The sequence below is a fragment of the Lagopus muta genome, chromosome 3 (genome assembly GCF_023343835.1).
Source record: "Lagopus muta isolate bLagMut1 chromosome 3, bLagMut1 primary, whole genome shotgun sequence".
In the NCBI taxonomy this organism is placed as follows: domain Eukaryota; kingdom Metazoa; phylum Chordata; class Aves; order Galliformes; family Phasianidae; genus Lagopus; species Lagopus muta.
Genome location: NC_064435.1, coordinates 42161329 through 42176094, shown reverse-complemented (window position 1 = coordinate 42176094; position 14766 = coordinate 42161329). Strand labels below are relative to the sequence as shown.

General features: G+C 37.4%; 1 protein-coding gene across 1 annotated transcript in view; it reads left to right on the top strand.

The window, feature by feature from the left end:
- The window catches only part of ASXL3 (ASXL transcriptional regulator 3), an 82926-nt gene that overhangs the window by 26659 nt on the left and 41501 nt on the right, over positions 1 to 14766 (top strand). Inside the window, exons 5-6 of the mRNA XM_048940596.1 lie at positions 10463 to 10580; positions 11511 to 11630. Coding sequence (XP_048796553.1) covers positions 10463 to 10580; positions 11511 to 11630 — 238 coding nt within the window. The remainder of the gene's footprint in view (positions 1 to 10462; positions 10581 to 11510; positions 11631 to 14766) is intronic.

Genomic DNA, 14766 nt, shown 5'->3' with positions numbered 1-14766 from the left:
ACAAAAGATGAGCCAAAAGCCTGCTTTCAGCAATATTTATGATGTATAATCATATATATAATGTCAGAATGAGGTGTGTATTTCTTTTGTTGTCCATTAAAAATTAAAGAGAGGCAGGTTGATAATATGAAGTACACCTGAAGATCTGGGCTCAAATCAACAGGTTTTTTCCACTGTTTATCTACTTGTTAGTCACTGTGGTCATGTCATTCTCTTTAAAGTGTTATGCTGGATTTACAAATGGTTTCATTTTTAATGAATTTTAGAGATATTCCTGGGTGTAGGTTGCAGAGAGCAATCTTATGTTTCCTTGTGACCACCTGCATTTTTAGGATGTTCTCGTGAATCAAATTGGTCATGACAATGAATTTCTTGAGCTATGCCAGCAGCTTGGAGGAAGGGGCATTTTCTCAGCCCTGGCTCTTGGTCTTGACTTCTCTCAGGTAGCAGTGGATCTGGAGGTGCTTCGCAGGGGGTAGGGAGCTTCACAGTTCCTGTGGACTCTCAGAAGGTCTGTGTCACACTTCAGACCTTATTTCATCACATTTAAAAGCCTGGGCTGCCATTTTGTTCTGGAAACTTTCTAGCTTCACAACCTTCCATAGTGTCATTTTGCTGGAAGAGGTATTTCAATTGTTTCACCACCGATTGTATTTCATGCTGCTTATTTCATTTTTGAGGAAGTTTCACTTTTGCTCCTGAATAGTTGTTGCAAAGTCCAACAAAATATTTCCTATTCATGTTAGTTTAGACAAAAGAGTCTGGTGTAGAGCTGTCTTTTATGCTCATCTTTCTGATGGCAGATTTTAAAGATATTATTTCCCTTTTGGTGTTGGAAGTGGTTGGGTATGTGTGCCCAGCTGTTGCATATCTAGTAACATTGGAAAAGGTGTTCCTGGCATGCTGTCACATACTGATTTCCCATCAGTACTGATCAGTTCCATACCTCATTTTCACACTTGAGGATTTTGGCATGCAGACCTATGTAAGGATCTCTTACCAGGAAAGTACTGAACTACATCTGCATCTGCTAACAGTGGCACATGATCACACTACTGTGTGAATTATTCTTGCTCTGGACAAGGCTAAACTCAAGTATGGATATCAAGTCATGGCATAGTATCTACCATGCTCCTCTCTGGTCCAGTTTCTGTTCCATTGACTTGAGGTGTTACTTTTTCTGGAAGTCTTCACTATGTACAGATTTGTCTGTATCTATCAAGATGTTCTTGGAACATTTATCAGAAGAAATGATCATACCTGCAAACTGTCCTCACATAGGTAACACATGAGCATATTGTGAATATCAAGGACATTGAGGTGGTGTTAGTGTCTGTTGGACTCTGATAGCCAAGTACCTTGCCCATCAGTGTACCAGTTGGTTCCTGAGTCAGTACCAAGAAAGAATAAAGAACTTGAAGATGTGATATAACGATGTCTGGGATGATATTAGACCTCTCAGACATGGAAGAAAATCCTGCCTCACTTTTGGCACTTTGGAAGCAGCACCAAGAAGGGTACCCATAAATTTTCTGTTGGGAGAAGAGAAGGATACTTCATTCAGACTCAGAATCTGAATACAGACCAGGACATGTCTGAGACTGTGCTGGGCATCCAGATCTCTTTGTAGAGACAGAAACTCCAGAGACAGCAGCCAAGTGGGTTTGGGAGGAGACAAGCTCAGGAAATAAGGGAATCTACTCAAGGTATGTTATTGCTGCTGCTTTGTTTTGTTTTTCTTAACTTTGGGCTTTGTCTGCATGCTTGGTGGCTGGGTTTGTAATATGTGCCACTAATTTATTCATGAAGTGGGTAGATGCAGTTTCTCATGAAGAAGGAAGCACCCATCCGTATGATTTGTTCTTAGAACAGAAGTGGCAGCTCCACACCCCTTTTCATTTCAGTGGATGCTCTCAGCCCCCGAGCAGTAAGAAAGCTGTGGGGAAGTTTGGCTCATATGTTGCTTCTGAATTATAGGACATTAGACATATAAACTCCAAGTAATATTTCAGGCTAACTTTTCTGGCACAACTATAATTGATATTATTAGAAACCAATCGATAACATGAAGCAACAGAAGATTAAATTTTGGAGCAGGATGGTGAAGACCATGACTTAGCCCTGATTTGCCCAAATTCACTGAACTGTTTTATCAGGATTTTTCGTATGGTTGGTTGGTTTTTTTAATTACACAGGTGTCCACGTGCCTAGGTTGGCACTGAAGGTAGAATCCTGTACTCCCTTGACTCTGGTGTGGATTTGCTTTCCTTTCTCCAGCTCAGGCATACCTCTTACCTTGCTTTGAGAGAAGAAAAAGAGCAAACTCACCAGTCTTGCTCCCTCCATGGTCATTCTGTTAGGACTTCTTTCCTTGACTACAGCCAGATACAGGCTCTCCTGAAGCACTTTCCTGTCCTTAGAAATTAATCCATATGACTCTGTCTATGGTGTTTGTCCTTTGACTCAGTTGAGGAACAACTCATTCATATGTTCTGATACAAGCCTGATATATTTGTCTGCCCTCCTTTCCCATCTCCACCCTTGAAGAAATAAGCATGACAGAGGAGATTATTCTGAATATGACCAGAACATGTAGAGTTTGAGCACCGGGTGACTTCCTAAAAGTCTCTGAAATTCCACTGTGAACTGAGAGATACTTCTTGTACTGAATTCCTTGGTAATAGAGAATTTGTTGTACTGTCTTAGAGCCTACATTAACCATTTTCCTATGTTTCATTTCAGATACTGCAGATTTACCAAGGCCACAGTTGGAGAATTCTGGCTCCCTAGCTGAAGCGTTTGATCAGATGTCTGGCAACATAAGTGATGATTCTTGACAAATTTTCCTGTCAACAAATGAAAAACAAGAAAAATGTGTTGCTTTTTGACTACTAGAGAGACATGGGAAGGGACAGTGGAATTTACAAAATGCATTCAGGAAAATGGAATTTCGAAGATGCTAAACTAAACTGATTTTCTGATTGTCAAGACAAGTCTAGGGAAGAGGACAGAGAAACTATGGCAGGGAGACTGCATAATGGGGAAAAGAAGCTGGAAGAGCAAGAGTTCCAGCAGGAGCTCTTCAGGGAGTACATGCATTGCCCGAAGGCAGGCTGCACGGTATGTCCCTCTAAAGGTCCCTATGCGTGGGCAGCATGTACCAGCTGCTCAACACAGTGCTTTGGTAAGACGCAAGACAGTGTTTATGGGACTTTTTTTTCTGGGTCATCCCCATGGTCCACAGCCTTTACTTGTGGTGGAAAGAAAAGGGGCAGGAATCCAAATGATCCCTCTATTCTTTTTGTGCCACTTTTTAAATATTAACTTCCAGTTGCTGGGGGCATTTGCTTGTTTGTTTTCCCTAATGGGTTGTTTGCATAGCATGCTTTTTTGCAGCTGTCCTGCATGTTTGCTGTTTTAATAAATGTGGTTTTCAGAATTTCTTACTCTGAGAAATATCTAAAAAGAATTTTTAAGCAACTTTAGAACACTACCATGTTGAAGCATTGTTGACTGCTCTCCTTCACGGTAAGACTGGATCCTTCACTTAAAATCTACCCTTGAATGTAAACTTTGTTTAAATATTCCACCCATACATATATTCCCTTCCCAAATCTATGTCAAAAATTCTCTCAGCTCTCTCTTATTTCTGCTGTGTAGATGCTGTTGCTTGTCTCAAGTCTTAGACAACCAAAATGGTGGCAGCGGTCTAAATTTAAACACTGCACTTATCTGATAATGGTCTTCTTTAGATAGCCTAGGGAACTTTTAAGATGGCTTGGTTGTAAGTATGGTACTAATGACAAATACTATCAGTGTAGATGGGAGTTTCATTTTGTCGGTACAGTGTACATTAGTCAAACTTTTCTGAAGATGTTACGTGATTCTTCCATATACTGGCAGTGGGTGTCTTAAGTGAATACCTTCTTCTGAGCCAAATGTAAAGAACGGATTTTGATTGGAATATTGTATTACATACAAAATAAGACCCAGGAGAAAATGAATCTGGCCTCAATTTCAAAGTGCATCTTAGAAATAGTTGGTCTTTTGAGAGAAAGGCAGGAGTTGTAATAGCTCACAACTCTTCTCAAAAGCCTCCAACAAAATGCTGACAAGCAGTAATCTAGAAATCCCTTTGTAAGAACTGTTGGATAGGTCCCCAGAAGGCTGCTTGCTAGGGTGCAGGGGCATGTGGCAGAACTCAAACTGGAGCAGGGTGTCTGGCATAAAGACAGTCCAATCTTCGTGCATACAACAGTCTAATGTAAACTGCTGCACCACTTTCTCTGAGATGTAATGACGAGATGTTTTTATCTGGAGGATGGTAGTCTAGCCTTGTAGTTCCCCCACTACACTTTGCACCCTTGACAAGTGTACAAGCGTAGTATGTTTGCAAATATGACCTGTGGGAAAATACTGTTTACTGTTACAAGATTTTGTATTGACATTGCTATATTGTTTTTAAACTGCTTTATGCAAACTGCTTGCTTACCTACATGTGCTTTATTGTGTCAAGCAACAGCTTTCCTGTAGAATATTTTTCAGCTGGTAGATATTATTATCATATTGTTACACCATTTTGTTTTTTTTCAAATTCACTCTTCACTTCAGACAAAAAAAAAGGTCACTGAGTGAGTGCCCATGTCGTTGTCATTCCCGTTCACATGCAAGGCAGAACAGGTGTTGTACATATCACACTTTTGTTTGTCCTGTCTTTTTCTGGGATTGGGAAAGCAAACAAAACTTTACTTTGCAGTCGGTTGTGATCTGCAGCAATTGTAGGTGTGAATGCATTCTTTTACCCCTATAGAAGGTAGGGCTGACTTGCAGATGCAGACATGTGCGGGAATGCACATTCTCTCTACGTCACAAATGTCCATGCACTTTATTTTCATTTTTGTTAAAACACAGAAAAATGTTCATCTGTTAATGAGTGCTGTAATTGTGCATAAAGACCTTCAGTGCTACAGAGACCTGGAAATGATTTATGTTCCAAAAAATAAATAGGAGCATGACAAGGTAGAAGGATAGCATTGGCCAAGGACAGACACTTATTCTACAACTGATCAGCATAAGTTGAAAATAGTCTCTAGGTTTAAGAACTTCCAGGTATTCTGCCTCTGTTCTTCATCTCCAAACAACCAGTTGTATACATATAGTGCCAATACTGTTACGTTTGGTGTACAAGTCTGGCTGGAAGTACATTAATTTGTTCCATGCTTTGGAAATGATGCTTTGTATTTTGTAGCAGTTTCCTTGGGAGATTTTTATTATTGTTTTAATTATAAATTTGCATGCCTGTAACTACTTTCAGCATATGTTTACTATAAGAAGTGGTGGCATCCCAGGAACAATAATGTGTTTACTCTTCATGATTTGTGATGCTTGCTGTATTTTGTTGTTGTTTTTTTAAGTGTTCTGTGTACCCATGAAACAGGTTGCCACTGAGATTTTAATTCAAGAGAAACATGGGAATTAAAGCCTGTCTTTATTTTACTAACAAGATGAAGATGAGTGAGAGGACAAAGATGGAATTTTATGGTGGTGTTAAGTGAATCAGTGATAAACTATAAATCTGTTTTGGCGTTGACAATTTAGGATCCATGACCATAATGCAGAGTTGTTATTTATTTCATACAGTAGACTTCTTTTCTGTTTATTATAGCATGTGTTTTTTACATGGCAGAATGGAAGAATTCCGTAGCTTTATGTTTCTGATCCATAAACTGTGAAATTTCAAAGGTTATGTTTCATGATATGAGTTTCAGAATGTAGACTTGACATTTCAGTAACAAAAAGAAATCTGGGACAGTGTTGCTTAATGCAACCAACTGGTACATATCTTTGTTGTTAATAACTTAATTTTTAACATTCTCAGCGTGTCATGCATTTAAGCTCAAATGAAAGTGATTTTCTACATTAATGGTTTGTTTGTGTGCTGCATTTTTTCATTATGAGTTGAAAAGATGTGGGAAAGAAAAATGAAAAAAAAAAATCCTAAGCAGCATTAAATGAGAACGTAATGCTTGACATTTTACTTCTGGGACTCTCTGAGGGATATATTTTTCCCTCTCCCCAGTTATCTTTTAGTCTAAGTTTCCTTTCACTCCTGCATCAAGGAATGCTTATTTTTGTTTGTTTTTATTTAATAGAGTCTACTACCTTGTCATTTAGTTGAAGAAGTCTTTCCTATGTCAAAAGCAACTACTTATATGAAAAGATTGTTTTTAAGAATATATAATGGCATTCATGAATCCTTCAACATGCTGCTATGCTCCAGCAAGGTCATAAACTCCCTAAAAAAGAGGAGACCTGTTCTTGTGACCTACATATGAAAAACAGATTGAAATTAGAAGATCAGTGTTAGTTGCATTATGTTTTTCTTTTGGCACATATCTTTTGAGTTTGGATTTTTACCACTCTTTTTTTTTTATGTTATTTTGAGCTCTTTGGATGAAAATAGATTGACAGGCTACTTAAAGTTTTTGGCAATAAAAATAATATTATTAAACAAATTAATTATACCAAGCCCTGTATAATGACCGTGGCAGTGTTATTCAACAGATGGTCACAGGTTCTGTTTTATGAATGGGAATATTGGGAATTCTCCATACTCGTTATGTGCAAGAGATTCACAGATGTCCTTTGCAAATCTGCTTGTGAAAGGCTGTATGTAAGTACTATATTTTGGTGGTGATTTTAATAGAGATTTTAATGTTTAACTTGTATGCCACATGAACCTTCATTTTCTTTCTCTCCTTTTTTATTCATGTGCTGTAGAGAAAGGATGACAGTAATGTTTTACAGATTGCTGTAACGGTTCTCAGTTCTAGGAATTTACAACTTGCAGCTTTTTTTAACTGAAGCATTTAGCACAAAATGACTGAATACGTTTGAAGTGTAAACATAGACCTTCATCTCATTAAGGAAAAATATGTATTATATAAGCTATCATACATGCTATATATGCTACTATCTTACTTTCTGTAGTAAAAATGACACCTTATCATTTGGTAGAGCCATTGGCTCTTTCTTACAGATCCAGAGAGATTGTATAAATATGAATGAGACGCAATGGGCTGTGTCAGTAGAAGATGCCAATATCATTTGTGTTAGTTACTGTTTCTGTTTCTACAATGAGTTCTGGAACCATTTTTCTTTGGAATAAGTTATAAAATTTCTCATTCTCTTCAGCGGTAGTTACAAATTTTACTTGTCTACTTTGTGTTTATTCCCTTCACCAAAAGAGCTAAAACTGAAGATTTATCTGATTAAGGTGACAAGGAAAGCACTAAATTAGCTTGGTACACTGAAGGCTCAATATAGCAAAGCATTTGGTGTATATTTCACTCTGAGTAATCCTGTTGACTTCCAAGCTAAGTAGAATTAATCTTGGGATACAAGATTCTTGTCTTTTCCTACAGTAGTCTTGTATCCTAAAATTAATATCCCTCAGGCGAAGTGTAGAGCTGTTATATATTTGTCCTCAGCAGAGACTGCACGCAGTGTCCTTGGTTTATACTTAACTCCTTCTGGTGTTTGGTTTTACTAGTAACTAGGCTTCAGTCTGCAGTTTCTCCCTAGGCTTAGTTTGCTCCTAGTGTTGTCATGCAAACACTTGCCTATCCGCAATTTTAGACCCTGCACCTTTAAATTCAAAGTAGAAATATTAATAAAAAAAAAAAAAAAAGTTGTGATTAGCTGAGAATAATTTCTTCCACGAAACAGGATGACTGAGCAAAATCTCAGCCATATTTTAACCATGTATGTCAAATGTGAAATTATTTACCTGATACTTTACTACACTCTCCTCCTACTTCATAGCTTTCCTTAGACAAATGGAAAGAGAAGGGCAGGGATGACTGTTAGTGTATTCTCTGGGCACAGCATGATTCACTGGCATTTTGTGTTAAAGTTAGACTTAGATTTTGGTGTTTGCTTAGTTTTGGGGTGGTTTTTTTTTTTTGTTTTTTTTTTTTTCCATTTTACAACATGACTATTGGCTGTCCACACATATGCATCTTTATTGTCAGCTTGAGTCACCCTATACAGCCCCATCTGGCGATCCGTCCCTTGTGTTGTGAGACTGGAGCAGGGACTGCCAGTGAAAGAAAGAATGTTAGAGGGAGAAGGAAATGCTGAAAAACAAATATCTATCAAGAGAAGTGCTTCTTTAAGGTTTTGTTTTGTTCTCACTTGTTGAGGCAGTTAGCCTCTAGCTCATGAGTGTGCTATGCAGTACTACTGGTAGCGGTGTCCACCAGATCCTACTCTGTTTCTTGCCTTTGTGGCACTGCGGGTTTGGCTGGGACATGCTGGGATGGGTGCTCCTGTTCCATACAACCATGTGAGCATAGCATGCCCCGTGCTGGCCAAAACAAGGTAAGTGAGTAGTCTGCTTGGCAAAGACCGGGTAGTGCTGCCCTTGCTCTGGCAGCTAGTGTGTTGCCTGCAGCATACAAACACTGATCACCTGACATGGGTGCTTCACCATGTCCTGTCCCCTCTCCTTTCTGTGGCCTTGAGTCTAAAGCATGGATAATTGAGAGGCTTTAAAAGAATCTACCTTTGTCATGGCAGTGATATAAAACACTAAAACAATACTTCTATAAGGTGCTGGAAACAAGGTCATGAGCCCTGGTAAAGGTGGAAATTGCCATGAAACTGCAGGAGAATGTGGGACTTTTTTGTGTTCATATTCATTTGCCTAGGGAGGATACTACTGAGGTTGGATGTTTTCTCTTTGTTCATTGTGTAAATAAGGCTCTGGGGCACAACAGTGCAATGACTGGGTTGTGGTTATGTCATATTGTTATGACAGCAGTTGGCTGTCTTTTCACTTAATTTTTAGCAGACTGTTTGTTGAGTGGCATCACTCTTGAATGAAGGTCACCTGTTTTGATACCTGGGTTGGCAGGACTGTACACTGAGGAATAAGTTTTGGAATTCTGGGGTACTTTTTGAGACATTCTTACATTTTGTAATTTTCTATCCATGGGTATGACTATCTTTGCCCACTACAAGTATGAATTTTGTATCTTTCTGTAGGCTGTTCTTCATTGCTTTCTGTTTGTGTCTTTGGTTCAGTGCAGATCCGACCAGGTTCTTCTATTTGTTTGATTTCGGGTGTTGTAATTCACTTTTTATTGGACAGTGCTCATGTGTCTTTAAAGAACTGTACTATAAAAGGGGTTAATCGATGAAATAGCTTTTATGTGGCTTGGTGTATTTTATGTTGCATAGTGTGTTATTTAGAAGAGTGGAATGATATTGATTTCTTTTTTTCAGGAATCTTTTTTTTTTCTCTATTTGATTTAGCTATGTGAACTTTCTGAATATTGCAGATTAATTGAAGTTACAGATTTAATCTTTATAAGTCTTTAATCATTCATGCTTATAAAACTATAGAACTAATTCATATCAAATACATATCTTATTGATATAGTATTACTTTAATAAATCTCTCCCAAGATCATAACACAAATTACATTTATATAAAGAGAGTGCACAGTAAGATGGTGCAGGAAAATAGACAGGAGAATAGAAGGGATCCATATTAAGCCCAGCCCATCCTGATTAATTCCAGAATTTTAATGCTTGCAAATGTATTAATGTGCAAGCATTCATATTTGTACATTTTAAGATCTTTTGAATCAGGTATCATTTTCCACATAAAACAGTCTGTCAGGTATTTGCTATTACAAACCTTTAAATATTTGGTATTGCATTATCAACCCTGTGCTTGATCCATTTATGAAACACAAAGCACTTCCATTTGTAGAGATTTATTCTTGTATCATTTTTCCCGAGATTTGCCAGAACATCATCGTGTTCGTGTTCTGAAGGTTAATGCCCAAAGTCAAGCAGGCAGAAGCCAAGTGCTGCAAGGTTTCCAAGATTAGGACTGATTCCCTTCACAAAAATAAATGATTCCTGCCATGTTCAGTGATTTTGTGCAGCACTACTCACGGCTGAGTGAGTGCATCAATACTGTAGTCCTTACATGCTGTACATACTGATGACACTCTGTGTTAACTTGATTGACTGAGCAGTATACTGGAGAGGATGCACCTGCAAGAGATGTGCAGACACATATATTTTTATTCTTGTTCTGAAACATTTATTTTATGGTTTTTTTACCTGGAATTCTTAGTTTCACATTCCATGGGTTATCATGTTGTGCTGTTAAGGTAGAGGAAACAATTATGTGCTTCTTTGTTGTCAAAGTTGTGAGGGAAAATGATCTGAGGTGCATCTTTCTCTTTATAACCAAAAAGCCTGATTTTGTATTTTAAAGGAAAATGACATAAAGGGGACAAATGCGAAATCTGGCAATTCAGTAACTACGTAAATTATGCTTATTTTAAGAGATTCAGTGAAATGGTAGAGAAATGTCTCGTGTAATTCGCTTATGAGCAGTATTTTTTTGTTACATTTTTATGTTTTGTTATCATTTTTATAGGCTTTAAGACAACAGCAGAAAAGAAGAAATGGAGTCTCAATGATGGTAAACAAGACTGTTCCTCGTGTTGTTTTGACACCATTAAAGGTGTCTGATGAGCAGTCGGATTCACCTTCAGGTAAATAGCTAAAGGACTGTTTGCAAGATCAGTGCTAGTCACAGAGCCTTCCTCTGAGTCAGATGTGTAGCATACAGAATGGGAGACTGCTGAAAATAATATTGTCACTTGGAAGCTTTGTGTAACGTCTTTATTTCTTTATCAAATCTGTGACTCAAGGACGGACATTTTACTTCAATTTTAATAAAGAGCTGAAGGCACACAGTAAAATGGCAATTAATAATAGCAGCAGCATTAAAGGAATGCAAAGTAACGTTTTGTTTGGCTCTGGAACTCTAATGGAGGACCACATGCTGGTATTCAAGGCCATGAAAAGGAGAGGGGAGAAGAAAGGCAAGCTTCTCTGTGAATGTGAATTTGTGTCAATTCTGCATTGCAATCCTGGGATCCCTTTGTTAGCTTTTCTTGTTCTGGTGCTGTTCTTAGCACCACAGCGTTACTATGACCTTTAGCTCTGATTAAGTTTCTTCATTTTAAGAGATTTTTATGTCTGTGTTTAACAGAAATTGACAATTGTATTTCCAGGCATCTCCATTCTGTAAGTGCTACTTCAGAGAAAAATGATCTTTTTTCACCTTTAGATTGCATTACTGCCCCATAGCTTGAGGTTAAAATATTTTTAAAGATATCCCTTGTGTGTTATAGGAAAACGTTATTTTTATTAGATCAGTGAACATTTTTATTGACTATAATGTTCAATAAACTTTAGTTTTCAGCGCTTAATTGACTTATTGATCTTTTTCTTCCATTTCCTCTGATGATGAGAAATTGTATTGTGACCAGAAAGGTGCACTGCCTCTCAGCAAGTAGATGTCAGTTTTCTTTAATCCCATTTTTGCTGTGTTTACAGTGTAGCAAGGGGACAGGGAGGAGGGAGAGCTTGTGATACAAGTGCATCGGTATCATGCTTTGTTCTGTTTTTCTCCTAAGGATCTGAATCTAAAAATGGTGAAGCAGATGGTTCTGATAAAGAGATGAAACATGGACAAAAGTCTCCAACTGGAAAACAAACAAGCCAGCACTTAAAGAGGTTAAAAAAATCTGGTTTAGGTGAGTGAGAGTAAAATAAGTATATTTATTTGTTATTGTACTATTGAGATGTTTAGAATGTCTATGCTGTATTTAAAAGTTCTGTGTTGCTGATTTACCAGTCTCTTTCTCAAAGTCCGAAGTTGACCTTTTCGCAAGAAAGTATCTTTTTTTTCAGGCTGTTTTGAAAATCCACAGGCAATTGTTTTTCCCCAAGAATGCTTTTCTGTACTTGCTTTTTAAATTTGACAGACCCAAGCAAGTGCAGACAGAGGTCATTTAGCAGCTTGCTTCTGATTGCTGCGTTATGATTTTTGGGCGGGTGGTAAGGGGTGGAGTAGCAGATATTCTTTCTTACTGTTAAGTCTGCTTGCAGTCTTAATGCATGCTTAATCCCAAAGAGAATAGTGTATTTTCTTACATATCTGTTCTATTCTAAGTTAACTCTCTCCTTCATTTGCATTATTCTGTGTCATGTAGAGGTTTGGCACATTGTTTTTGATTGATTCTGTTTCTTTGGTTGATTTGTTTCTTCTGCTGGACCCTAAATTATTTTTGAAGCTACATGTCTTGAGGTTGTAGATACAGTTTCTGTTTTTTGTTTTCCATGTTATTTACCAAGATTCGTGAATGCTGATCTGTAATTAATGAAGAATTTTCTCTGAAGAGATGCAAAGAGTAAAGTCCCAATAGCTCCATGTGATGGAGAAATTTTTTCTGCACTGCACAAAACATAATTGGAAATGTTCCCTAAGGAACAGAAAAAGTACTATTCACCAAGACTCTTGTCTCGTATAAAGCAAAGTCGAATAATTACATAACTGTTTCTTTACAGAGGACCTTTTGCATTCAGCAGACTGCTGAATCATTTAGAGAAGAATTTCACAATGTGACCACATTGGAAATGTTTGCAAACTAGTTTTTCTTAATGGCTGGATAATCCCCAAAATTATTTAATGCCTGTTTTCATTATAGGATTGTTTTTCTTTATGAACAGCCTCATCTATTTTCTTATATAACTATTCTGCAAAATAATGAAGATACTTGCTCAATATTATAGGTTGCTTGTTAAATACTCTGTTTCCAGTTTCTGGTGAACTCTTTTATACAAACCTCATTGTATCGCAGACTTCCAGGAAATTGTATTTTGATTTCATATATAATCTTCTGGCAGAATATTTATTGATCTCAGATGGATATGTGGTATCTCTGTTGATCAAACGGTGTTACACAAAACTGATAATACTGCCTTTTTGCTTTGCAAAAAAATGTTCAATTTCTGATGATTTCCTGTAACTTTTCTCTAGCTGTGAGACTGAGACATGTGATTTGATGCATCCATTCCTCCCTATCCCTAGATATTTCATCAATATGGCCTCTGGTACCAAATACAGAATTAATTCATTAAATCTTTTTTTTTGTAGCTTTCAGAATAAATTCTGCAGCCATTTGAGGTACCATCCTTGGAACGTGGGATATATTGTATAAAGATTAAAGTTTTCTGTGATTTCTGTCCTTCTATTTTGACTCCCATACTTCAATGTAGAAAAATATATTTTTCACCCTTTTCATAGGTAGTGCTTTATCTTGAAGACTAATCTCTTATTTTCCAAGGCTGTAAGCTTGTCTTTCTCTCTTATCCTCCAGGTTCTGTTTCTGATCTGGCCAGAGGTACCCCCAAACTGTAGTAGCAGCTACATAAAGACTCAAAGTGTCTTTTTCTGTGGAAACACAACATGAAAAACATTGACAAATGCTCTGTTATAAACTCGTGTCTCTCAGAGTTATGAGTAGCTACGCAGTGGAGGTGTACAGTCAAATTCCACAGTGTTGCTACTTTCCCTGCTGTTCTGAAATATTTCTCAAAATCTGACTGTGAACTTGAAACCTACAGCAACGGTCCTAAAGCTAGGAGGGATACAGGAGAGAAAATTTGTTGCCTTTCTGAACAGATCTTCTCTTTTTTTTTTTTTCCCCTTTTTTTTTTTTTGCCATATCTATGCTGGCCACTCACAGTGATCTGGTAGCCTGCTATCCTAGGAGTAGTGTGTGTGTTTCTTCCTCATGTTGATAAAGCAGCCTTAGCAACGTGCAATGGTAGGAGGTTAAATAATTGGAAAATGTGTAACTCAGGCACACAGAATTAGGCGTGAGTTTCTGGTACTGTCTTGGTCTCTTCTCACTATTAAAATACCTACCAATGTTGGATGTTGCTGACTTTGCAATCATATCTTCTGTTTTGGTTTGGACCACCTATATGTGTATGGCATAATCCGAAGCATCAACTGGGGAAAATGTTACTTCATTTTGGAGTTACTTAGAAGATAGAGATGTGTATGCTTTATGGATTAAAGAAAGGAATATATATACAGGCATTGCATTTGGATACATCATACTACTTGTGCTACACTTGGAGATTGTGTTCTTTTTGCATTCATATTTTGTGGGTGGAACAGATGGTGAGGACATTTTACTGTGATGCATTCATGAAAATGAGCACTTCTTCCACACAGTTGTCTTTTATAACAGGGCATTCATTTGTTCATAGTGGAGATTTTGCTGTGCAGAGATACAGTATGTTAGAAATGAGTTGGAAAAGGATATGTACTGAATGCAAAGTAACGGTTGTCTCATTCAGTTACTATTGTTTGCTAAAAAGTAAGAGGAAATTAGAAGAATGTTTGTGGGAGGCTGTGACTGAAGGGGAGCTTGCAGAATTTACAAATCTATTGCAGTTTCTTTCATTTCTGCACTTTGTGGGTGATGCTATAACCTTTCAGGATAAATGATCATAGTCTTCCAAGAAATCTAAAGCGTAACAGCACTGCTTTTATTAATGTTAGCAGTTTAACACTTTGTACCATTTGAGAATTTCCTAATATGCCCAAATATCCATATTTATAAAATATAAATATTCTTAACAAAACAGTTATAATTCTTGCTACAAGGTCCCTCTTGTATCATTTCTGAAATACTTGAAAGTACAACAGATCAAAACCTCCTGTGAAGAGTTAGAAGTTTTTGATTTGTAATGGCCTCCTATGCTCCTTACTTCTTCCATTCCTGTACTGTGTATCATAGTATGTTAAAACTGGAAGGCAAAAAGGTTCATAGCAGTATGTATACATCCTGATGCAGGCAGCAGTAGTGAGCTGCT